General features: G+C 32.7%; 1 protein-coding gene across 2 annotated transcripts in view; it reads left to right on the top strand.

The window, feature by feature from the left end:
* Nucleotides 1-25,736, top strand: part of LOC121368293 (coronin-1C-like) — a 43,226-nt gene extending 17,490 nt beyond the window's left edge. Inside the window, exons 6-12 of one of the 2 annotated variants that reach the window (XM_041492960.1) lie at nucleotides 2,123-2,227; nucleotides 3,253-3,398; nucleotides 4,356-4,416; nucleotides 5,979-6,080; nucleotides 7,648-7,809; nucleotides 9,913-10,048; nucleotides 19,440-19,578. In XM_041492960.1, coding sequence (XP_041348894.1) covers nucleotides 2,123-2,227; nucleotides 3,253-3,398; nucleotides 4,356-4,416; nucleotides 5,979-6,080; nucleotides 7,648-7,809; nucleotides 9,913-10,047 — 711 coding nt within the window. In that variant the 3' untranslated portion in view covers nucleotide 10,048; nucleotides 19,440-19,578. Of the gene's footprint in view, nucleotides 1-2,122; nucleotides 2,228-3,252; nucleotides 3,399-4,355; nucleotides 4,417-5,978; nucleotides 6,081-7,647; nucleotides 7,810-9,912; nucleotides 10,049-19,439 lie in introns of both variants that reach the window. The other variant, XM_041492959.1, reaches the window with a different exon arrangement.
* Nucleotides 25,737-25,998: the final 262 nt, after the last annotated feature.

Raw genomic sequence — 25,998 nt, forward strand, 5'->3', positions numbered from 1 at the left:
CAAAAGAATTTTACCTTCTTGGGAATTAAATTTAGTGTCCAGTTAAATCAAATTGTACAATTAAACTATACTGACAAAATTGAAGAGATTTCAAAGTTACTGAATACCTGGTCTAAACGTCATCTTACTATGCTGGGTAGAATTACCGTTGTCAAATCCTTGGCTCTATCTAAACTTGTTCACCTTATTCTCAGTATCCCCAATCCAGACAAGGGCATAATAAAAACAATCAACAATCTTTTATTCATATATTTGGAAGAGTTCCATAGATAGAATTTCTCGGAATTCGCTAATGCAGGATATAGAAAATGGTGGTTTAAAAATGGTAAACTTAGAATATTTTATGAATTCCTTAAAATTAACATGGATTAGAAGAGCAATAAATGGACATGATTCATTATGGTATCATATCCTTAGATGTTACCTCCCAAACAAAAATATTTTATTTACTAATATAGGAGATGATTACCATAAACTGTGTGGGAAAAAAATTACAAATATGTTCTGGAAACAGGTATTCAATATACTAGCATTATTCAAAAAGAAAGTGGAACTTAACGAAAATGATGTAAGTTCTGAACCACTGTGGTTCAACTCCCTAATTAAAATTGGTAATAAAACTGTTCATTACCAGAATTGGAATATAATAGGTATAACAAACGTACATGATATGTATGACCCAGATGGCAGCTTATTTAAATATGATGGATTTTGTAAATTTTATGGCTTTCGTCCACCATTTACTACATTTGAAGGGCTAAAGGCTGCAATATTACATACATGGCCATTTTTATCCACCAAACCACTTTCAGCTGACTTTCTATTTTGGCCAAAGTATATAAATACCATAATACAAAACAAACAGGGGTCAAAACATATATATAACACCTATATAAAGTCGTTTTTTTCTCCACCAAAAAATATATCTAAATGGGAAAGAGAATTAAATTTTGAACAAGAATACAATTGGTGGAAAAGTATCAACAGCAATGTGTTCAGTATACCTAAGGATACCAAATTAAGATGGTTCCAATATAGAATAATCCAAAGAATTCTCCCTACAAACAAGTTTCTCTATAATATTAAAGTGATAAGCAGCCCAAATTGTAGCTTCTGTAATGCGTCTATTGAAACTTATACGCATTTATTTTTTGATTGTGTACACGTCCAAAATTTAATTAAACAAGTCGAGCAATGGATAAAAGAATCGGCAGACATTATAGTTAGCTTTTCTCGTACCAGTTTTCTTCTTGGCCACTCAAAGAACAATATCATAATTGACATTATTGCTCTTTTGACAAAGCAATTTATATATAGTTTAAAATTTCTGAAGAAATCACTAGATATTAAAATATTAAAAATTCATATACATTCTTATTATATATTAGAAAAAAAAATGTATTCCAATAAAATCAAATATAATTAATTTATTAAAAGATGGAGTGTATACCATAAGTTGTTTGAATAAATATCTCTAGGTCATCCACCACTGACAGTATCTTAAGTATTTGTTACCATATATATACATGTATACAAAAATTTTGAGTGTTTAGTACTGAGTGAGGTTCAATGACGTGTTGGCAAGAGATTTGTTGTTTTATTTCATAGTATATTAATTTTGATCTGTGTATGTATGTATAAAAAAATATATATATATACTGTGTGAAAATGTGACCAAAAATGAAAATAAAATATTCAAATGAAAAAAAGAAAGAAAAAAGTTGTAAGATCAGCTGAAATAATGTTTTTAATGAATCTTGACATTATGCAGCTTGTATACATCTTGAATTTAGTAGAAAATTGCAGTAATGTGCATGCTAACTAACTACATGTATTGTTGTTTGCTATCCTTTTGGTTTAATCAATAGTATGTAACCATTGATGTGCCTTTCAGTCAGCCATAAACAAAACAATCACACAAAAGCTTTTTAGAACAGTCTGTTGTATGTCTCTTTAAATTTAACATCATGAAATATTATGTGTTATATGGCCTCGCTAAATTAATTATCATTTTATGCTCACTAACATTTCCTCATTTACGGAAACTGAATAAAGAGTTGTGAATTGAGAAGGTACTGGGACAGTTTTGGATGGATAATAAAATATGTGCTCCGATTTTCAGAATGACCTCTCAAAGCCAAAAATGATGGAAGAAATTGACACAAGCAATGGTGTCTTGTTTCCTTTCTATGATGCAGACACAAGTATGGTTTATTTGTGTGGCAAGGTTTGTACTTAGGTTATTTAAAAACGATGATACTGTCTGTGAAACACGCATATACATACTGTTATTAACCTCAATAGGAATATTCTACTTGTTAAGTAGATCAGCTTGTTATTACCGTCACTACAGATCTATTAAAATGATTAATTAAACTGGTGTTACCTTGGGATAATTTTGGTGTGATCTATTTAAAAAAAGTTAACATATAAATAATTACAGGATAATTTTGTTGATTTGCTGAGAACATGTTTAGAAGAAAGAAAGAAATGTTTTATTTAATGACGCACTCAACACATTTTATTTACGGTTATATGGCGTCAGACATATGGTTACGGACCACACAGTTTTGAGAGAAAACCTGCTGTCGCCACTACATGGGCTACTCTTTCCGATTAGCAGCAAGGGATCTTTTAGTTGCGTTTCCCATAGGTAGGATAGCACAAACCATGGCCTTTGTGGAACCAGTTATGGATCACTGGTCGGTGCAAGTGGTTTACACCTACCCATTGAGCCTTGCGGAGCACTCACTCAGGGTTTTGAGTCGGTATCTGGATTAAAAATCCCATGCCTCGACTGGGATCCGAACCCAGTACCTACCAGCCTATAGACCGATGGCCTAACCACGACGCCACCGAGGCCGGTATGTTTAGAAGAATTTATATGTTTATGTTTAGTCTATTTAAATCTGGATGTTTGCAGTTATTGAAGTTTAATTATAGTCCATCTCACAGGGAACAACTTTTTTCATACTATGGAATTTACTACACGTTATTTATTTTTTGGCCGATTATTTTGTAAGTTGCACATAAAAATAGTATATTTTTGTTATTTCCAAAACACTTTTCTTCTTACGTCAAAACAAACTGAAATTATTAACAAAAAATACTTTTGAAGAAGGATGGGACGGACTATAGATGATTTGGCTAAATGTTTTGCTCACATAGAACTAGTCCTGAGTCTTTTATTGGTGATAGCTGTTTATTTTATATGGTGTGTATGTGTCTCAGTTTGTTTGTTGTTATTTACAGGGAGACAGTATAATCCGATTCTACGAGATAACCGACGTATCTCCCTTCATCCACTACCTGTCGCTATACCAGGCGAATGACCCACAGAGAGGAATCTGTTTCATGCCCAAGAGAGGGCTGGACGTCAACCACTGTGAAATAGCCAGGTTCGTTGAACACCTTCAGCACAGCATTGTTTTATGTGGTAGATTTGTTCAGTCTGTATACTATATTTGGTAACGGTTACTACATACAATTTGGGGGTAGGATTTAGCTCAGTCAGGTGGGTGCTCCGCTTGAGGTGCTTGTGTCGCAGGATCGAACCACTTCGGTGGATCCATTCAACTGATTGGTTATTTTCGCATTCTGACCAGTGCACTACAACTGGTCAAAGGCTTAATATGTACCATATATCGCTGTGTATTAGCCAACTCTGTGAATAAGCCGACCCCTTAGTGTGCCTTTCAATATCTGGTACAAAAGGTTGGTATGATGTATAACCTGTTCTCCTTTTACGAAACTGAAACAGGCAAAAATATTCGATCGACATAATGTCAGTCTCAGGACTTTTAGATAGCTAAAAATTAATAAAGGTTTCTTGCTGGTTTTTAGAAGGTTAAAAAGTTGGCTAATACACAGCGATGTACGGTATAATTTAAGATTCCATGCTGCATTAGTAAAAATTATATAGCTGGTTTTCTCTTGATGACTACGTTTTAGAATTACCAAATGTTTGACATCCAATAGCTGATGATTAATTAATTAATGTACTCTCATGATGTTGTTAAACAAAACAAACAAACTTTTATACACAATTTTCATTCAAACTAGCAATAGACTTGTTAGGTAACTCATCCTGCTTGGCTGTTTATGATTAAAATTAAAAGCTGAGCTATAGATAAAAATGAGTATCATTAAAATTCCATTTGAACAACTTCTGTTTGAAATTCATCCACAAAAAATCATGTGACATTTTCCAGTAGAGATGAATGAATGTGTAGTAAGTTTTATCAATGTAAGTTACTTTGTCAGATGTTCCATTTCACTCTCAGAATGTGTGGTGTGGAATGTGATTTAATGCTATAATTTCTCAGTTAAATAAAATCCTGTGTTTTTTGTTTCAGGTGCTACAAATTGCACAACTCAGGTTTGTGTGAGGTCATACCCTTCACTGTGCCTAGAAAGGTGAGAATATCATGCTTTACAATTAAATACATTGCAGTACATGTAAAACATTCATGGCTAATTGATATAAAATATATTGAATAGATTTAACTGCAAGCAGGGCTTTAGATTGCACCAAACTTGAGGTGGTAAACGGTGTGCCCATAATACATATGCTCAAAATAATTATGCCGAAATTAAGTATAAACATGCTGACCGTATTAGATTAAAATAATTTGAAATGCATTTCTGAACATCCACAAATCTTCAGCTGCTAGTACAACATTACTACAGTGAAAATACCTTGTGTTCAAAACAGACAAAAAAATTATTGTGCCCAAATTATTGAGATCTACAGCCCTGCTATAAGTCAAATTGTTAAAACTATAAAGCAAAATCTATCACTGTCACAATACACAACTGTCTAATGCAAAGTAGAATTTATAATGTTTATATTGCCTATTGAACCTGTATTCGGTCAGAGCTAAAAATTGGGCTTTTTTTCACGAGAATCTATGTGGATTCCCATGGAAGCAAACTATTTGATTGGTTCCCAACTTGGCCATTTGGTTTACTGTGAAGGACATAAACCAGTCTAGCGGACGTTTTTCCACTCAGTCTGGCTGAATGCAGCCCAGGTGTTTTTTCAAAGATTGCTTATTCATAAACGGCGCATGGGATACTTTTGCAGATGTATTTTGCACTTTGGTTCAATGTTTGTATAGATATTACTGAAGAACATTTCCGCAACTGACAAATAGGTTTATTGATTAAAAAGAGCAGATAATTCAAGGTTAGGAACATAATATCAGTGAACTAACATAGAAATGTTTGATGTATTACTAAATTTGGCACACTAAGTTACTGTCTATTGTTATTATGTTAGAACTGAGCAATTTGTTTCATAGAAATGGGCCAACCACCGCTTGGCTCCAGGCCAGACTAGTCTCGATAAACCACTATTTTTCGAACATGCGTAGATTCGAATGTATGCTACACTTTTAAAGTCAATTTAAACTGAAGCTTGATAACCAGACTTCTTTTTTTATTTATTTGGTAACGTTTCTCTGACTGATTATTCAATTTAATAAATTTGTGGAAATATTTCATGCGAATCCAAATAGATTCAGATGTTTTATGCTTGCTGAATCGGATTCGGAGATTCACATGGATTTTTAGCCCTGTCAGTCATTTGTATGTATTTCTAGGTACTCAGGTTTTCTGCCAGAAAATAATTTGATGGAACGTAATAAAAACAAAATGGATCGTAAGTGCCCAATCTAACTAGTTATGGGTTTAAAAACTTTTTAAACTGGACACTGCAAAATGGCACTCATAACACTGTAAGCATAGTTGTTACAATGTTAGGTTTTTTTACTATGGTATGCATTATAGTTTTACTTGTTTCAGAACCAATTTTTTTTAAATTGCACTCAAAAATGCACAAAACACTTTTACTTTTCTTCTTATGTCAAACCAGACTGAAATTATTATTATTAAATATTTATATATAGTTTTTGATACCAGAAGTACAACTTGCACATCTTGGATCTGCTTAATATTTGCATTTTCTTTTCTTCCAGTCCGAGTTGTTTCAAGATGACTTGTACCCAGACACTGCGTCCGATGTGCCTGCCATGACAGCAGATGAATGGGTGGATGGACATAATGTAGAGCCACTTTTAGTAAGCATCTTAATTCTTAAAACACTTTTGGCAGTAGGACGATATGCATTGGGCATTTGTTTTATCACATTTGGTAGGCAGACATAGGTGTCTACCAGAGATGGGAAAATTGCAGCATTCAAACAGAATCCTAGGACGGGACATAGCCCAGTGGTAATGCGTTCGCTTGATGTGCGATTGGTCTGGGATCGATCCCCATCGGTGGGCCCATTGGGCTATTTCTCGCTACAGCCAGTGCAGTGAGACTGGTATATCAAAGGCTGTGGTATTTGTTATCCTGTCTGTGGGATGGTGCATATAAAAGATCCCTTGCTGCTAATCGAAATAAATAGCCCATGAACTGGCGACAGCAGGTTTCCTCTCTCAATATCTGTGTGGTCCTTAACCATATGTCCGACACCATATAACCATAAATAAAATGTGTTGAGTGCGTTGTTAAATAAAACTTTCCTTCCTTCAAACAGAATCCCTGAAAAGTGTGCACAGCTGGTGTTTGAAGAAACATTTTCATTTTGGGGTTCAAATAGAACCAATTCAGGATTTGTCAAATTTTTGCAATTTCAGTTTAATCACTTAGTAATTCAGTGACGAAAAACTATTTCTATTACAACTAATGTTGTAAGAGTAGAATTAATGACTATGGCGTTTCTAGTTAGTTTTTCATTTGTTTCTTCTTAATAATTATAAAAAAGACAAACATTATTTGTTGTTCATTTTGTAGTCCACAGTACCAACCTTCATAGCTCTTTAGAGCATAATGTCCTTACTCTCTGAACTTGCAAGAATCTTACTATGTAGTGCTACGTTCATTATCAGTGTTTTTGCCAGAAAGAAATGTTTGGGTATGGCACTATGAAATTGAATGCAGCCACAGTTAACGGGGTTTGGGGGGCTTCCGCCAGAAAGGGGGTAAAAGATAGTGGTACAGCGCGCACGTGATGCACGATCGATCTAGGATCGATTCCCATCTGTGGGCCCATTGGGCTATTTCTCGTTCCAGCCAGTGCTTCACAACTGGTGTAATAAAGGCTGTGGTATGTACTATCCTGTCTGTGGGATGGTGCATATAAAAGATCCCTTGCTGCTAATCGAAAAGAGTAGCCCATGAAGTGGCAACAGTGGGTTTCCTCTCTCAATATCTGTTGTCCATAACCATATGTTCGACGCCATATAACTGTATATAAAATGTGTTGAGTGCCTTGTTAAATAAAACATTTCCTTCCTTCCTTTTCCCATAGAAACAAAATGGGTTTAGATTATAAAAATCATGCAGTAATGATAAGAGTAATTAATTTTGTCAAAAGGTTACCTTAAACAAAAATCTGCAAAACAAAAATTGGGTATGACACCATACCCATTTTACCCTCTGGCAGAAACCCTGATTATTTAGATATCCATCTCTCTAGGTATAAGCCCTGTGTAAATCTTTCATAATCAATTATTTTTGTGGACACCAAATGTAAAATTTTACATTTAAATTGATCTTGTCATACACATATATTGAAGATATTATCAGCATGCGATCGATTAAAATATTTATTGTGAATACTTTTCTGTGTGTTTTAAGGTATCACTCAAAGGTGGTTTTGTGTCAACAAAGAAGGAAGCTTTGAAGGTTGCTCGGAGGTCAAATGTTCTTGACAAAATGCCGAACCGAGCTGCCCAGGCTGCATCAAACATGTCCTCCGTGAACTCTTCGGAAGCTGCTGCAGCGGCAGTCCTCCCACCTGTAAGTAAACACTCTGTCAGTAGCTTTAATGAGGGTCTTCCTTTTATTCTAGGCTTTCTGGTGATGGGGCTTGACATTTTAGAAAACCCCACACAAGTCATGCTTCTGTTGTGACAACAGATATCGGACCGCTATAATTAGATCTTTATTTTCCAGCCTGTTTTTTCGTCGCTGTTTTTTTAATTTCTTGTTTTTGAACAAAATGTTGATAGAACTGTTTTATTGTTGTGGTGAAGTGGTGGGTTTTGTGTATTCTAAGGCTATTGGGTAATATTTAATTCAGGATAATTGATTTTTATTGTTGCAGTGATTTAATCATTTTGTGCTTTCTCATTTAATGCATCATTATTTCCAAGTCTTTACTTTTAACAAATTAAGTTCTTCAGTAACAAATTTTAAAAATCACTCTCTGGTTTTGCAGAACTTTTTTTTCTTTCTTTGCTTTTCTTTTTTCCATTTCACATTATTGTACTTTCATTTTAAATAATAAAAATATATTATTACCCATATGGTTAAAAATATCTTGGTACATATCAAAGTGATACGTCCCACTACAATGCCAAGTGGGACATAACACTTCGACGTCACATGATGACATCATCGATTGGCGCACTCCAGCCTCACAGGAACGCCAACCAAACGAGTTGAGTGACATAAATTAAGATCGATTATGGGTAATAAATAGGATATTAAACTTGCTACCATTTCAAATCATGTTTATGTCCCTCGTGGAATCATTTTTATTGTCACTCTCTAAAGCTCGTGACAAGTGAAAATTATTTCACTCAGAACATAAACATGATACAAAATGGAAGCTCGTTAATATCCTATAATTATAATCCCAGAAAAATACAAGATCTTTTTATGGAACTGTTTTCCTATCCATTATTGACTGTAGTTGAGATCCACAATACATACTTCCATTCAGATCCATTTTTGACTAGTGAAGACATTGACCAGTCTTTATAAATGTAATTTAACATACACAGGAGTTGTCTCTCTTGATTCTGTGAATGTTAGAACATAGTAGAATAACAATCAAACATGCTCAGTGTATTGTTCATATTTAAAGGTAAAAAGGAAAATAAAAGTATTAATTTTTATTGGTGATATTTGCAACATATTTTTCTTTAAAACATTTTCAAGATTAATGTTTAATGAATGTTCAAATGTTTTAAAGGAAATATTTGCTGACAATGACTAAATCTACAGACATTGAAGAAGATGACAGTTTCTGTCTTTGTGATCAGTAACCATATGTCTGACGCCATATAAACACTTAAAATGTGTCGAGGTGTCATTAAATAAAACATCTTTTTCTTTCTTTTTGGAGAATCAAATAAAGACTTTTTTAACAATAAAATTAAACATCCATCCTATAAAACATTTATTAATCAGCATATTCACATTACAGATCTGGACAGACATTATTAAAAACAAAAGTGTGAGAAGAAACAAACATTCACTTTGCTTCTTTTGACTGAACATCTTAAAGAAACAAATTGTATCACCACAAACAAGAGCCACTTCTCTGTGTGTGTTAAACTGGCCAGTCACACACACACACAGCCTCAAAACATTTCTCATACCTCTGTTTGGTGTTAAACATTCTTATTGGGTTAGGGAACATTGCATGGGTGAAAAGTATTCTGTTATACAGTATTTTAGCTGGAAAGAAGTACAAGTGTAAGGTGTATTTTTTGCTAAAGGCTTTCATATTTTATGATTCAAGGGAAATAACCCAAGTATTTGTTAGCAGGGAAATTGAATAATACCATCTTTTCCTTTGTAATCTTTTGCTGTGGTAACAGTTTTGCTTCAATTGCTTTATTGTCCATTTTAAAGGCTGTTTACATGATTTGTTTTAGGTTTCTTTGTTATTAGTATAAATAAGACATGCTTTGTAAACAAAAAGTATAATGTTTGAAAGATCGGAATTAATTTTAAGATATGATATTATATAGTGATAAGTTAAAGTTTTATTTTATTTATTTTAGGTGTTGTCCAATTATATATATATATTTTTTTTTTTTTTTTAAACTATTATTTAATTTCACTAGTGTCTTTTGTGGCTTCATTTTGTTAATTTCTGTCTCTATACAGGGCTTTGACCCGCAAGGAATTCTGGACGATATGCGTAAACTCAAACTTATAGTCAAAGCACATGAGCGAAGAATTAAAACTCTTGAGGAAAATCTATCACAATATGAATTGGATGAAGACGAGGGCCAGGCTTAGAGTACTTAAGTTGTTTTTTCTTTCGCAACATGTGCTCTGACTCTATTTACCATGCTTCTTTGTTGCATTTTCTGTTGTTGTTACTGCATGGTTTTCGGAAGTTCTTTGCTAACAGAAATAAAAATCTGTGTATTTTTTTTTTATCTGTAGAGGAAGGTGATGGTGCTGGCAGACTTTTATTGAAAATATATACTTTTTGCAAATTAATATCTTGAATAATTTGTTTGGTTAATTGTGGTGCAAAATATAAAGTGCTGATATGACTAGTAGATTTGATTAATATCTTACTTGGACTATAAGCATTCTTAACATAGGGGCGGGATTTAACTCAGTCGGTTGAGTGCTTGCTTCAGGTGCTTGTGTCGCAGGATTGAACCACCTCGGTGAACCCATTCAACTGATTGGGGTTTTCTCGTTCCAACCAGTGCATCACAACTGGACAAAGGCTGTGGTATGTGCTTTCCTGTCTGTGGGAAAGTGCATATAAAAGATCCCTTGCTGCATTAGAAAAAATGTAGCAGGTTTCCTCTGATGACTACTAGTCAGAATAACAATACGTTTGACATCCAATAGCCAATGTGCTGTACTTGTGTCGTTAAACAAAACAAACTTTCTTAACATGTAGTTTTTACATTCTGCATGTTAGAAGCAGAAGCACTTTGTAGTTCTTTTATTCACTGCTTGGTTAAACGTCACTAAAAATAACGTGACACATGCATGCATTAGTTATTGAAAATACACTAAAATTATATATATATATATATATATATTTTTTTTTTTTTTTTTTTTTTTTTATAAACTGTCCATTTGAGGTTCTGGCTGTCTGTCCATGACAGAGGTTAATGAGTTAGTTTCTGACAAAAATGAAACCCTTCCATTATTCACTACACATGTTGCCAGTTAATGACGAGATAGTTTTATATGCTCCATCTCAGACATAATGGCACATACAACAGTCTATGTGATGGAGATGTGTCTCTTTTCATACTGTTAATTGTTAACAATTTACATCTACACTTGTTACCAGTTGTTTCAGCACTAGAAATTTAACGACATTTTCTGTATTAAAAGCAAATTATATATATTTTTTTAATAATTAAATATAAAAGCTAGTTGATTTTAGACATTTTCTTGTGGCATTTACTACATAAAATTTGCATTAATTAGAAAATAAAGCTAATGTATATGGTAGAGCACCTAAATTTGTTATGATCTTAGTTTGTTTTATATTATAACTGAAGTGTATTTTCAATATCTGTCTGCTGCTGTGGGCTACCATGCAGGCTTTCTGAGGGTACATTGAGTATTTACACCAGTGCTGATACTATTTGGTTAATAATACTGGAACTAGAATCACTTTGTGGTTTGTGTTTCACATCTCATTTGTAGTCACTTAGCATTGTGTGGTTGTAGAGTTAACAAGAAGTTGCTTTCTGATCGACAGAATATTCTGATTGAATCATGACTTTTAGTTGCACTTGTTAACATGTACTTACATGTAGAGACCACTGAAACAGTGTTAACCATTAACATGTTATGTATATCTTTGTGGGTATTATTATTGTTATGCTGTTAGTAATACATTTAGTGTGTGTGCAAGTGAAGCACCCAAAACACATACACACAAACACACACACACACACACACACACACATACCAATAATCGAATAGGAAAGATTATTTGTGCTTGTGTTTTTGCATGTTGCATGCATTTGTCATTTTTTAAACTGATTTCATTTTGATTGTTTCAAAGATCATGCATTTAAAAAAAAAACAATTTGGTCAACAGAGCCAAAGGTTCAAGCGACCTTGTGTGAACCATTTTCATTCAGTGGTGTTCGTCTGTCATTAAACCTGTCACATTTTATACTTCTCCAAAAATACCTGACCAGTTTCAACTGAATTTTGTGGGAAGCTTTCTTGGAAGAACAAATTTGTGAATTTGGTCATGCAGAGCCAAAAAGGGGGGAAATTAACTACTTACTTATTAAGCCAATTAAAGAAACAAAAACTATTCTCAAAATATTTGACCAATTCCAAACAAAGTTTGTTGAAAGTTTCCTTTGCACATGAAGAACCAAATTTGTGAAGTTTGCCATTCTGACTCGGCCCCAGGGGCATTAAAGGCAGGGACCAAAAGGGGGAAATTAAGCTAATGTTAACAAATAGTCTTCATATATGTCTACAAAAGAAAGGATACGGATGAGAAAAATAACAGAATATTATTTTGGCATTAATTATTAAAATTAAGCCAAATTAAAAAAACAAATCATCTGTACTTGTAGAAATGCTATAATAGAATAGTCTTCATATGTGTAAAGATCGTTAGATGGTTTATCAAAGTTGTAGAAATGCTATAATAGAATAGTCTTCATATGTGTAAAGATCGTTAGATGGTTTATCAAAGTTGTAGAAATGCTATAATAGAATAGTCTTCATATGTGTAAAGATCGTTAGATGGTTTATCAAAGTTGTAGAAATGCTATAATAGAAAGTCTTCATATGTGTAAAGATCGTTAGATGGTTTATCAAAGTTGTAGAAATGCTATAATAGAATAGTCTTCATATGCGTAAAGATCGTTAGATGGTTTATCAAAGTTGTAGAAATGCTATAATAGAATAGTCTTCATATGTGTAAAGATCGTTAGATGGTTTATCAAAGTTGTAGAAATGCTATAATAGAATAGTCTTCATATGTGTAAAGATCGTTAGATGGTTTATCAAAGTTGTAGAAATGCTATAATAGAATAGTCTTCATATGCGTAAAGATCGTTAGATGGTTTATCAAAGTTGTAGAAATGCTATAATAGAATAGTCTTCATATGCGTAAAGATCGTTAGATGGTTTATCAAAGTTGTAGAAATGCTATAATAGAATAGTCTTCATATGCGTAAAGATCGTTAGATGGTTTATCAAAGTTGTAGAAATGCTATAATAGAATAGTCTTCATATGCGTAAAGATCGTTAGATGGTTTATCAAAGTTGTAGAAATGCTATAATAGAATAGTCTTCATATGCGTAAAGATCGTTAGATGGTTTATCAAAGTTGTAGAAATGCTATAATAGAATAGTCTTCATATGTGTAAAGATCGTTAGATGGTTTATCAAAGTTGTAGAAATGCTATAATAGAATAGTCTTCATATGTGTAAAGATCGTTAGATGGTTTATCAAAGTTGTAGAAATGCTATAATAGAATAGTCTTCATATGTGTAAAGATCGTTAGATGGTTTATCAAAGTTGTAGAAATGCTATAATAGAATAGTCTTCATATGTGTAAAGATCGTTAGATGGTTTATCAAAGTTGTAGAAATGCTATAATAGAATAGTCTTCATATGTGTAAAGATCGTTAGATGGTTTATCAAAGTTGTAGAAATGCTATAATAGAATAGTCTTCATATGTGTAAAGATCGTTAGATGGTTTATCAAAGTTGTAGAAATGCTATAATAGAATAGTCTTCATATGCGTAAAGATCGTTAGATGGTTTATCAAAGTTGTAGAAATGCTATAATAGAATAGTCTTCATATGCGTAAAGATCGTTAGATGGTTTATCAAAGTTGTAGAAATGCTATAATAGAATAGTCTTCATATGCGTAAAGATCGTTAGATGGTTTATCAAAGTTGTAGAAATGCTATAATAGAATAGTCTTCATATGCGTAAAGATCGTTAGATGGTTTATCAAAGTTGTAGAAATGCTATAATAGAATAGTCTTCATATGCGTAAAGATCGTTAGATGGTTTATCAAAGTTGTAGAAATGCTATAATAGAATAGTCTTCATATGTGTAAAGATCGTTAGATGGTTTATCAAAGTTGTAGAAATGCTATAATAGAATAGTCTTCATATGTGTAAAGATCGTTAGATGGTTTATCAAAGTTGTAGAAATGCTATAATAGAATAGTCTTCATATGTGTAAAGATCGTTAGATGGTTTATCAAAGTTGTAGAAATGCTATAATAGAATAGTCTTCATATGCGTAAAGATCGTTAGATGGTTTATCAAAGTTGTAGAAATGCTATAATAGAATAGTCTTCATATGCGTAAAGATCGTTAGATGGTTTATCAAAGTTGTAGAAATGCTATAATAGAATAGTCTTCATATGCGTAAAGATCGTTAGATGGTTTATCAAAGTTGTAGAAATGCTATAATAGAATAGTCTTCATATGCGTAAAGATCGTTAGATGGTTTATCAAAGTTGTAGAAATGCTATAATAGAATAGTCTTCATATGCGTAAAGATCGTTAGATGGTTTATCAAAGTTGTAGAAATGCTATAATAGAATAGTCTTCATATGCGTAAAGATCGTTAGATGGTTTATCAAAGTTGTAGAAATGCTATAATAGAATAGTCTTCATATGCGTAAAGATCGTTAGATGGTTTATCAAAGTTGTAGAAATGCTATAATAGAATAGTCTTCATATGCGTAAAGATCGTTAGATGGTTTATCAAAGTTGTAGAAATGCTATAATAGAATAGTCTTCATATGCGTAAAGATCGTTAGATGGTTTATCAAAGTTGTAGAAATGCTATAATAGAATAGTCTTCATATGTGTAAAGATCGTTAGATGGTTTATCAAAGTTGTAGAAATGCTATAATAGAATAGTCTTCATATGCGTAAAGATCGTTAGATGGTTTATCAAAGTTGTAGAAATGCTATAATAGAATAGTCTTCATATGCGTAAAGATCGTTAGATGGTTTATCAAAGTTGTAGAAATGCTATAATAGAATAGTCTTCATATGTGTAAAGATCATTAGATGGTTTATCAAAGTTGTTAATTTCGTTACTTTTACTGTTGGGATCACTGTTGAAGCAGGGAGTGGAGCTTTGAAGTTTACTAATACTCCTTATGTACAGAAAAATGCATTTAAATAATTTTTACTAGGCCTTTTCAAACTAAATTTGGTGGGGAACCTTCCTGACCCATGGAGAAATAAAATCAGGAATTTAGTCATTTTGAGCCCCAGTGGAAAGTGTGTCGTGCACTCCATGAGTCTGGTATGTGAGGTCAACAATTTACTTAGTCCAACCCATCATTCTATTAAAAAATTTGTAAATAATTTCAGTTTGGTTTGACGTAAGAAGAAAAGTAAAAGTGTTTGGAAATAACAAAGAAATACAATTTGTGTGTGCAATTTACAAATTAATCGGTTCGGAAATAAATAACTTGTAGTAAATTATATAGTATGACAAAAATGCAATCCCTGTGGGACGGACTATAGGTGACCATTTAGGCCCAAAATCAATCTCTTTTTTCTTCTTCTTGGTTTGTTTGTTTTGTTGTTTTTTCGGGGGGGGGGGGGGTCTTTTTTCTTGGGTGGGGGGATATCTGGTAACAGACATACTAGCTTTCTTCTTTCACCACTTATCAGATTTTAATGTTTACACTGAAGTAATATTATTATTTTCATTGGTAATTTGATAAATTTGGGGTTCTTTGTAGTCAATCTGTAACAAAATAAAGACTTATTTGGGTATTGCAATTTATCATTTAGCTTTCTGGAAAATATATTATAAAATATATTTGCCAAATTGAAATGAGTTTGCCATGGCAATTTGATGAATAAATAATGTGTAAACTTTGCAGTAGTGGAGAACCAAAACATGTTGACACTGTTTATTGTATGTACATGTTTACATGTACATGTATGTGCATGTATTTATTTATTTTTCGTCTTTAATTTTAAATTATTTGTTGCTCTCTTTTAAGTGTCCTTTCTAGATATCTTTTTTGTATAATGATGTAACTAGTCAAACATGGTTTTACAAATTTGTTTACGGTTTTTCTTATTTCAACTAATTTGTTTTAGTTCTATAATTGACATTTTATTCTATAAAAAAATAGACCATGCAACACATTGCATATTAGAGACTTTAGAAAACAGTTTTTTTCTGTTTATAGAGCTGCTATTTTTACGACTAGATTAGTGGAATGAAATGTTTATATTACGTTGTAGCCAAAAAAAATCAATAAAATTTATAATTACAGTATGTTTATGACTGGAACATAATTTGACAAACATGAAGTTGTTTACTGGCAATTTTTATGTCTGGTAGAGTTTCTACATTTGTCAAATACCTGGCAACATTTTGTGAGTTGTTGCTAGCCCTGCCTGATATAAGGACATCTCAATCATTATTTCATTTCCATTTTGTTTATAATGCTTAATGAGGGAGAAGTGGCCTTATACCCTAGTACTGTGCACTTTAGATGAGGGGCGGGATTTAGCTCAGTCGCTTGAGGTGCTTGTGTTGCAGGATCGAACCACCCCGGTGGATTTATTCAACTGATTGGGGTATTTTTTGTCTCGTTCCAAGCAGTGCAACACAACTGGTCAAAGACTGTGGTATGTGGTGTTGTTTTTTGTCTGTGGGAAAGTGCATATAAAAGATCCCTTGCTGTATTAAGAAATGTAGTGGGTTTCTTCAGATGATGACATCAGAATTACCAAATGTTTGACATCCAATAGCCCGATGGTTGATTAATCAATGTGCTCTAGTGGTATCATTAAAAACAAAACAAACTTTAACTTTTCATATTAAATGATGGTAGCCCAGTGGTAAAGCGCTCTCCTGATGGGTGATATATCTAGATTCCACTGGGCTATTTCATATTCCAGTCGGTGCACTGCAACTGATGCAGCAAAGGCCCTGATATGTACATATACTATCATGTCTGTGGAATGGTGCCAATTAAAAATTGCTTACTTCTAACTGAAAAGAGTAGCCCATCCAGAGATGAAAGAGTTTTTTTATTTACTAGGAATTCTGAATTTTTAATGGTCTGTACAGTGTTTCCATGTTTTTTGCTGTTTGTCCAAAATAAATTCCCTATTCTCTGACCCGAACTTATGATACGGTTTTTCTTGATGCTTTGCATACATTCTGAATGGCGGCCACCGTTTTAGACCATTGTTCCAACCGTAACCCCCTGACCACTGATATTAAAATTTCCTGATTTTTTTTTCCTTAACTCACTTTCGTATCTATAGTCTGTCCCATCCTCTTAAAAAAATGTTTTTTTGTAAATAATTTCAGTTTGGTTTGTGTAAGAAGAAAAGTAAAAGTATTTTGGAAAAACAAACAAAAAAACACCCAATATTTTTGTGTGCAATTTAGAAAACAATCAGCTCAGAAATAAATGACTTGTAATAAATTCCATAGTATGAAGAAAGACGTTCCCTCTGGAAAGGACTATAGTTATCTATGTGGTCCTCAGCCATATCTCCAATGCTATATAACTGAAAATAAAACTGTATCAAGTGATGTCGTTCTGCAAGCTCGGGGTTTCTATATTTTGTGTTGCACTGTTATATGAATTAAATCCCACTGTTAAGAAGATTGTTACATGTACATGTAGGCTGGGGGGTCTTGTGAAAGTGAACTTTGTGTCCTCTCTAAGGGACATAATATTTGTGTTATTGTAGAATAAACAAATTGTAATGTACATTAAAAAAAAATGTAGCAGTGCTTGTCATTATTGACATAACATAATCAGATGCACTTTTATCATTTTCATATAAAATTGCAGGGTCTGAAATCCACTGTGTTGATCGGAATATACAGTCAATACAGTCTTAACTCTTAACCGTATGCAGGGGCATAGCGTAATCTGGACCGGTGGGTGGGGGGTGGTGGGGTGGGTTGTTCAAATATGAACCAAGTGGACCTTTTTCTATTTTGTTTTTGCACCACCCGAAACTCCATATTTATAAACCTGTATGTTTTAGTACTGAAAGCGGACCATTTGCTTCAGTGGGGTGGTGGGTGGGGGGTTGTCTGAACTTGTTGTCTTAATTTGTGACTCGACCATTAGATGAGATATTTCATGTTGAAAACAAGCCTACAATAGAACTTGTCATGAAAACCTTTCCAGTCTGTTCAGGGAATACAAAAGCGAGAATTTCTATGCTTGGGTAATTTCTTGTCAGCTTTGGTGGTGGTTTCATCTGATTACATTTCTAACAATAATAACAATATCAGTTACATGGTGGCATTTAAAATCATGATATTTTATTTATCAACTATGTAATGGAGTATACAGATCTCAGCCATGCAGTGAAAAATACATGTATGCTACATGGGGGCAGGATGTAGTCCAGTGGTGAAGCACTTGCCTTATGTGTGGTTGGTGTAGGATAGACCCCTGTCGGTTGGCCCATTGGGCTAATTCTCATTCCAGCGAATGCACCACGACTGGTACATGTATATCACAGGCTGTTTGTGCATATAAAAGATTCTCCTGGACGGAGGAACCGGCTGAGGCTGGTACTTGTGCCCAGGACAGGCGTGCGCTACAACAGCTTGCTCTGAATGTGCACGTTAAACAATTTTCCATTCCATTCCATATAAAAGATCCCTTGGTTCTAATGAAAAAATGTAGTGGATTTCCTCTTTTAAGACTATGTAAAAATTACTAAATGTTTGACACCCAATAGCCAATGATTAATAAATCGGGTTGCTCTAGTGATGTTGTTAAACAAAACAAACTTTAACATTAGCTGTGTGCTAGATTGTTTTCTGGATGGTTTGTTTCTACCCTAGATGTGCTTTGACAGTATACTGTTCCGAAAAGCTTGAGGAACTTTAAGAATTGCAACTTTGGATTGATTCTTGCTCACATTACATCTGAGTGAATTGTTCTAGTTCATTTGGTTGAGCACTAGCCTCAGGTGTGTGGATAGTAGAATTGAATCTTCTGAACAGACCCATTGAAGTTGTTCTCGTCCCAGTCTGTTCTGCATGATTGGTATATCAAAGGTCTTTGGTGTGTGTTGTCCTGTCTGTAAGGAAAGTACATATAAAAGATTACTTGCTGCTAATGGAAAAAAATGTAATGGGTTTCCTCTGAAAATATGTCAGAATTATCAAATGTTTGATATCCAGTAGCAGATGAATAATTTAAATTCAGATTGCTTTGTGACTGAACCTTTTTTTAAGACCGAGATATTATCTGAACATACATGTAGTGTTGCTCACTCAGAACTAGAAATAGAGACGTGAAAATATCCCACATGAATTATATACTCTACAGTAGGATATCTTCTCTTTTTTTTTTGCTTCTTTTTTTTTTTTAAATGTTTTATGGTAGACTACTTGGTTAATTAATTTCCTACATCAGTAGATCTGTTTTGAATCTATCCTGCTGAATTTTTTCATGTTTAGATAACATATTGCAAACTTGCTACATAAGAAAGAAAAACATTTAGGTGATACTAAAAACATTTCAGTTCAAAAGTTGCATTATTTACATGGAAAGCATTTTAAATCTTACCATAAAGTCATATTTAACCAGACAGTATTCAGTTAATAAATTGTATTATTTAGGCTCAAAGACATTTCCTCCTGATTTGATTTGATTATGATATCATCGTTGCTTTACATTTCAGAATATGCCATCTGAATTTGATGCGAAACAGATGATGGAGGAACTTCGACAATTGAAAATCTTGGTTACAAATCAGGATGACCATATTAGTAAGCTTGAAAAACGCCTTGCCGAGCTTGAGTCTAGATCTAGGTCAACTGACGAAGAAGATGTCAAGGCTGATGATGAACACGCTGATAGTCAAGACAATGCATAAATATTTTAGACATTCTTCTCAACTTTCAAGTCACTGGACAGTGTGCATTAATATCAATATTGTAGTTTCTGAATAAGAAATTGTCGAACCAAAAAAAAAAAGTCACTTGAATTATGCAAAATGTTTGAGACATTTAAATGGTAAATGTATTGAGAAGTTGAAACCAGTCTCAGACTATTCCAGGACCTGGTTTTATGTTTTATGATGCAATTACTGTATTTTTTCTGTTACTATTTTCATCTTTAAATCGTGTAAATACTTCAGGTATCAAGACTGTATAAGTAAACAATGTGTTTTTATTTTCATAATATCTTCCAAAACCTAATTCTTTCACTGAGGAATAGGAGGAATGTGATCCACTGTTTCGTGGAGGTGTGGGTTAAGGTCCACATCTATAGGCACTAGTTGTTTGTTATTGGTGCTTGCTCATTATAAATATTTTATACGCTTCAGGCATTATTATTTCACCAGTCAGTCACTAACTCACAATACCAACAACCAAGCATTAATTTTTTAAATTGCCATTTGTACGATTTCATTGTATCATGTAATTGTCTGAGATTTGTGGAGAAGGTACAGAAACTGAATGTTTAGTGCCATAATGTTGTGCATGCCATTTTGTAGCTTCTGGCATTGCTTATTAAAATTTTGTTTTAATTCCATTCTTTGGTCCGACTACAACCTCCGTTGTAAGCTACATTTATGATAGATTTTTCCGCTTTGTTTGAGTTACATTTTTTTTTAGTTACATTTTTTTTGTTATTATATTTCAGTGTACTGTAAAAGCCGACATATGTATTAGAGCTTCAGTGTACTTTATATAGAAGACACAGGTTATACGTAATCATGCTTCACTCTGTACACATTTCTTACATGTAACAGTCATGATATAGTGTAGTTTCAAATTCAGGGCCTTACTTTAAGTCTTACCCAGCTTAATTTGGACAAGTGGTTCTGGGCGTAGGACAAATCGGCAGTTCTGACAAAGAGGTTAAGAGGTTGATGTCGCAATTTTTCTATCATTTTAAGTTTTCTGTGAATTAATTTTGGGCTTCATAGTCCTCCATTATTGCATCACTGTAATGGGTATTTTTAGCTATACAAGTGATTAACAAACACAAAATTACAATACTGGCCACATATTTTCGAAGCTATCTTAGCACTACAAATAACATAAAACTATCATAGACTACCATGTTATTACGACACAGGTCATAGCCCGTGATGGTTTTACTATATTGTACCACTAAGAATCTTCACAAATTTGGACCCTCTTTTTTTTGTTTGGCATGTCCTTAAGTCAGTGTTTATAAGCAGACTTATGGTACAAGTTATGGGACGGTTTATTTGTAACGCCAAGACACAACCATTATATTCTTCATACTGTGCATGTTATAGACTCCAGTGGCAGCTGACTAAGATGGCAGCAAACCAGCATTGCCATAAACGTATCCAAATGTATGTCGGGTAACATATTTTTATTGGTGACCTCACCTGTTACATATTTAGGTATGAAATAGATGCACAATTGGGAAATTCTTTAGTTTAGTAGTGAACTAATTTTACTTTGCCTACTACCACAAAATATTCTAGTCTTCTCTAATTGCATTCTGTAGTCCCATACTTAACTGATCTCATTTTAACAAGTCTTACTACGATAAAAAAAAAAAAAAAATCGCCGTCAGTAAATGTACATGTAACTAGCATAGGTATGGTACTACATAATGTGAATACTGTAAGACTGGAATAATTGCTGGTTATGGAATTATAACTAGATCAAATTTCATATTTCCTGGTTAAAACATCGTACAACTAGTATAATGACTAGAAAAGTAGTTAATTAATCACTTGGGCATCTGGAATGAGTTGCCCCTGTGATATAATGCTAACTGCAGGTATTTCCTTAGCAGTTGCTGGTCTGTTGCAAAATTTAATTACATTAAAAAAAAAAAAATGTTTATACATGTTTGTGAAAACAAAATTAGTAAGTAAAGCCTGAAACTTGATCATTAAAGTGGCTAACATGGTAAAGGAGTCATGACTATATATATTTTGTAAATATTGACTGTGATTGAAATATATGTTGTGATGCAACTATGTACATTTCAATATGTTAATATTATTAGTTTTTGTAAATTCACATTTTTAACAACATTTTGCCTGTATATTTTGCTGATGCATGTTTCTTCCAATTTACAGTTTTGTTGATTTTATTTTGTTTATGTAGCTTTCATGGGTTAGTACTGTATTTTTATGTGCATCGTCCGCTTCTTTTATCTGCCAGAAAAAAAAAAATTGTGGTTATTTTGACTGTTTTGTTCCAATTTTCTTTAATTTGTTTCCTTTTAGGGGTTTTTTGTATAAAACGGTTGATTTTCATTCATACAATATATTTTGCTTAAAATATGCAAGAAAATCAAATACTTTTATATTGAAAAGGTCATAATTGTTACTTTTTGTACAGTTTTATTGTAGTTGGTAAAAGTTGACAGACTATTGTTTACACTGGAGTAAGAATAATGTCACCAATAAATAATTGGCACAACTTGTAGGTAATAATTGCAAGTTTATTTTGCCATTATAAATTTTGCACGGTCTATTTTGGTGGGCTTTTGCCTCTTTATTTAGCAGCTACATGTAGTTGGGATCAGTTTTTAAACACTTTGTATTAATGTAGTGAGTCAGCCTTTTGTTGTTATTTATAACATGTGCTGCAACATTTTAAACTGAAAACATCAGCACTAATTCTGGATGTTATAACTGTTGTTTAAATTACCCACTTTTTAATAATTTTCAGTCATATACCCTACATATATGAAAATTGGCTAAAACAAAGTTTGTTCCTGTGTGACTCATGTTAATGCAGAATATTGACCTGCACATGAAATTGCTTATAATTACAGGTGAAATTTTCAGGTTTTTTTTTTTTTTTTTTTTTTAAATTAATACACTGTAGCCTTTGGCGTTGATCCTGCTAATGGTTTCATTGCATAGTAAAAATAAAGTAATAAATTGTCTAGTCTTGATATTGTTAAGAATCTATAAGCAGCAGCTGGAACATTAACTTTTTTGGTTTGGTCATTCTGTTGTTTATGTTACAACTATAACTGACTGTATACTGGAATTTACGGAAGGCACCTGCATTAGTATAAGTAACAAGAAATTGCTTTCCTCACTAGATGGTGTATTAAAACGTGGAATATCAATAGAAATAGCATTCCATTTACTCTTTGATGTGCCTTGATGTTTTTGTGAACAACTATTGAAATAATCTTTAGTGTGTTTATTCTTTTCTATTTATTCTAATGTCACTTGAAGGCTAGTTAATGCATATATTTCTATTATTTATAGAGGCAGTGGAAGTGTTTTGTTTAACTACATTATATTCTGTGTATCTTTTTGTCTTGTATTTTTGAGTAATTTTTGTTTTGTTTTTAATAAATGCCTTAGTTATGTACAGTAAAACAATGTATAGAGAAAAACAAAATACCAAAAAACAATCCAGCATAAATAAAAGCTAGTTTAAAAATGTGTTTAATTGTGCTCTCCCCACTTTATACACACATGTAAATAACTTGAGTGACATAGGGTTTGGGAATATAAAAAATCCCTCACCATGTCTATGAGTTTTTAAAAAAAAGTTTTTATCTTTTGTTATAAGTTTGTTCTGTGAATAGTCAATTCTGTTTCTGGTGGTCATCATTATGTTTGCATAGTCATGTTTTAAACATTTGTTATTTTTATTGATGTGTTTGTGGAAATTCCGAACCTCGGTTAGGAGGAATCAATTAAAATAGCTGACATTGAAAGTAGTCATGTGCTTCAAAGAATGTTGCTTATTTAGCTATACATCTGTACAAGCAAACCTGATGCCTTAAATATATTATTTATTTAAAATGGAACCTCTAATTCATGTTTTAAAAAAACCCAAACTAAAACCAAAAATACAAATGTAGAATATTTCAGTCATGTTACTATTTAAATCATAGTAGTACAAAATCAGTATGTTTTTAAATTCTAAACTTGTATGAAATTTAAAATATGTAATATTCAGACGGAAAATGACTACAAATAGTATAGTTCCTTTAGTAACATATGTAAATTGTGTGTTTATACATGTATACAGTAAGAGATAATATTATGTCTATGTGTGTATACAGTAATAATTCATGACATAGCAAGTTGTCTATTTTGTTGTTTAATGTGCATGTTTGACCTTTATGTAATTGTTAAAGAAATATGGATAAATTGTATGAATAATACTGGGTGGGAGGGTTGCAATTATTTGTCTTTTTATAAACACTTTGTAAATAAGTATTCTTTATAGTGTGTTTTGTTCTTTCAAAATGGATGTGTATTTGAAACTTTTCTTCTAATCTTAAATCAAGGCAGCAGAGGTGTTTAGAATTGAACACTCTCCCTGTGGCATAAAATTGATGGAATTTGGCACAGTAATATAAAGCAAGATCTTGCATGCTTAAAGTACTACTTTCTAAAAAAAATAAACTATGATTATGGTGAGATGGAGTCATTTCATTTTCATAAAATGTCGCACAAAATGATTCTGTATAGATTCAACAATAATGAATGTCATTGTTGATATTTATACAGAATTATACATGACACAATAATTTCTAGTTTTCTAAGATCAAAATATGCAGCATGTGTTTCATCAAATTGTATTAATGACAGGGGTATTCAGGAGAAAAGTGTACAGTGTTTAGAATTCTTTCTTTCTTTCTTCCCTTTCATGATTGTCCTTGTTCACAACATCTGATTAAGCCAGTGGCTTTTTTTGTGTTTTTTACACCTTGATCATTGGTACGAGATACAACTATTGATTACAATGTGAAAAAAAAGGTATTTTTAAATTAATACAGTAACTGAAAAGTATCAATACATATTTGTGGGTGTATTTCTATTAAGATCAAAGAACAATTTGATTAATCTTTTTTAATGGATTTGTGTTTTATAAATACTCGAACTGGTTTTAGGTATCATTCTCTGACATTTAGTCTGTTATTCGATAGGTACGGCATGAGTAACACAGTGTTTTTTAATATCATTTGAACAGCAGCCGACATTGGTGTGAAATTGATGGACGTTGGGTTGTCTTTTGTTAATGTGGAACCTTTTGAAGGATAGTTAATGAAATGCTTTTGTTTTGTCATGGGTGTAATCTGGGTGTGTCATTGTGTTGAAAGTTGGTGCGTCAGAAGAATCACACCGTCATTACTGTAATAAGCTGGTCTACTCTAATAACTGACTGTATAGAAATCTTTAGAATACGTGTATCAAATAGAGAGAATATACTTTCCAATTTCGAATCTATTGTTGAATCTTTCATACTTGGACAAACTAAAGAGTGCTGGACAAAACCAGGGGGTGGGCAACAAATAATTTAGGAACACTGTTGAAGGTATAGTGCTGGTCAAAATGGTTAAAATTGACAACGTTCTGGGTAGAATTGCACAAGTAGTTGGCAAATGCACCTGGTGTGGGCTGTTTTAGTAATATATATATATATATACATACATAGCTGAACATGAGTAGTCACTGAAGACCAGTTAATAGTCACTCGAACAAGGGTTAGTAGTCGTCATCATTTTGCAGTGTCATATGGCAATATTACAACATAATTGCCATATCTAGTTAACATGTAATTGCTATGTTGATGCAGAAGGACATTTTAGAACAAATACCTCTTCTTCTTTTTTAATTAAAACAATTTTTTCCAGCAACATATATTTTATAATTTGTAAATGTTTTGGTAGCATTGTAGGGTTTTTTGTTGGGGTTTTTTTTTATCTGAATGTTGTGTTGCCATTATTTGTTAAACAAGTACTAAAAGTGTTAAGTATTTTATTTTCAAAATAGTGTATAACTTAATTTCTTTCTTGTTTTAAGAAATAGAAATTAATTACAATTTTGTCTGGTTCGAGAGGTTATTTTGTTTTATGTGAGAGAAGGAAATGTGCACTGAAGGTAAAGAATAGATGTTCTTGAATGATTCCAGTCTTTGAATGGCCTACTCAACTTCTGATGTTATTTTCAATGGTGTAAATTTTTCATCCTGTTATGCAATAAACTGCTGTAGATTGACTGATGTTGAGTTTATTTTATTTTGCACCTATGATCTCGAATTGAATGGTCACATGTGCAACCCCAAAAGCGACCGTTTGCACCATTATCCAGTATTCTTTTTTTTTAATCATTATTATTAATTAATAATGTTTTAAACAATATGAAATGGTGTTCATATTTGGTATGAATGTATGCAAGGTAGTCTTTTTAATAGCATATCCCCAGTCCCATTAATGTGACCCCAAGGCAAAGTTAATGCTCTTTTGATATTTGTTGAACT

The sequence above is a fragment of the Gigantopelta aegis genome, chromosome 3 (assembly GCF_016097555.1).
Source record: "Gigantopelta aegis isolate Gae_Host chromosome 3, Gae_host_genome, whole genome shotgun sequence".
NCBI classification, from domain to species: domain Eukaryota; kingdom Metazoa; phylum Mollusca; class Gastropoda; order Neomphalida; family Peltospiridae; genus Gigantopelta; species Gigantopelta aegis.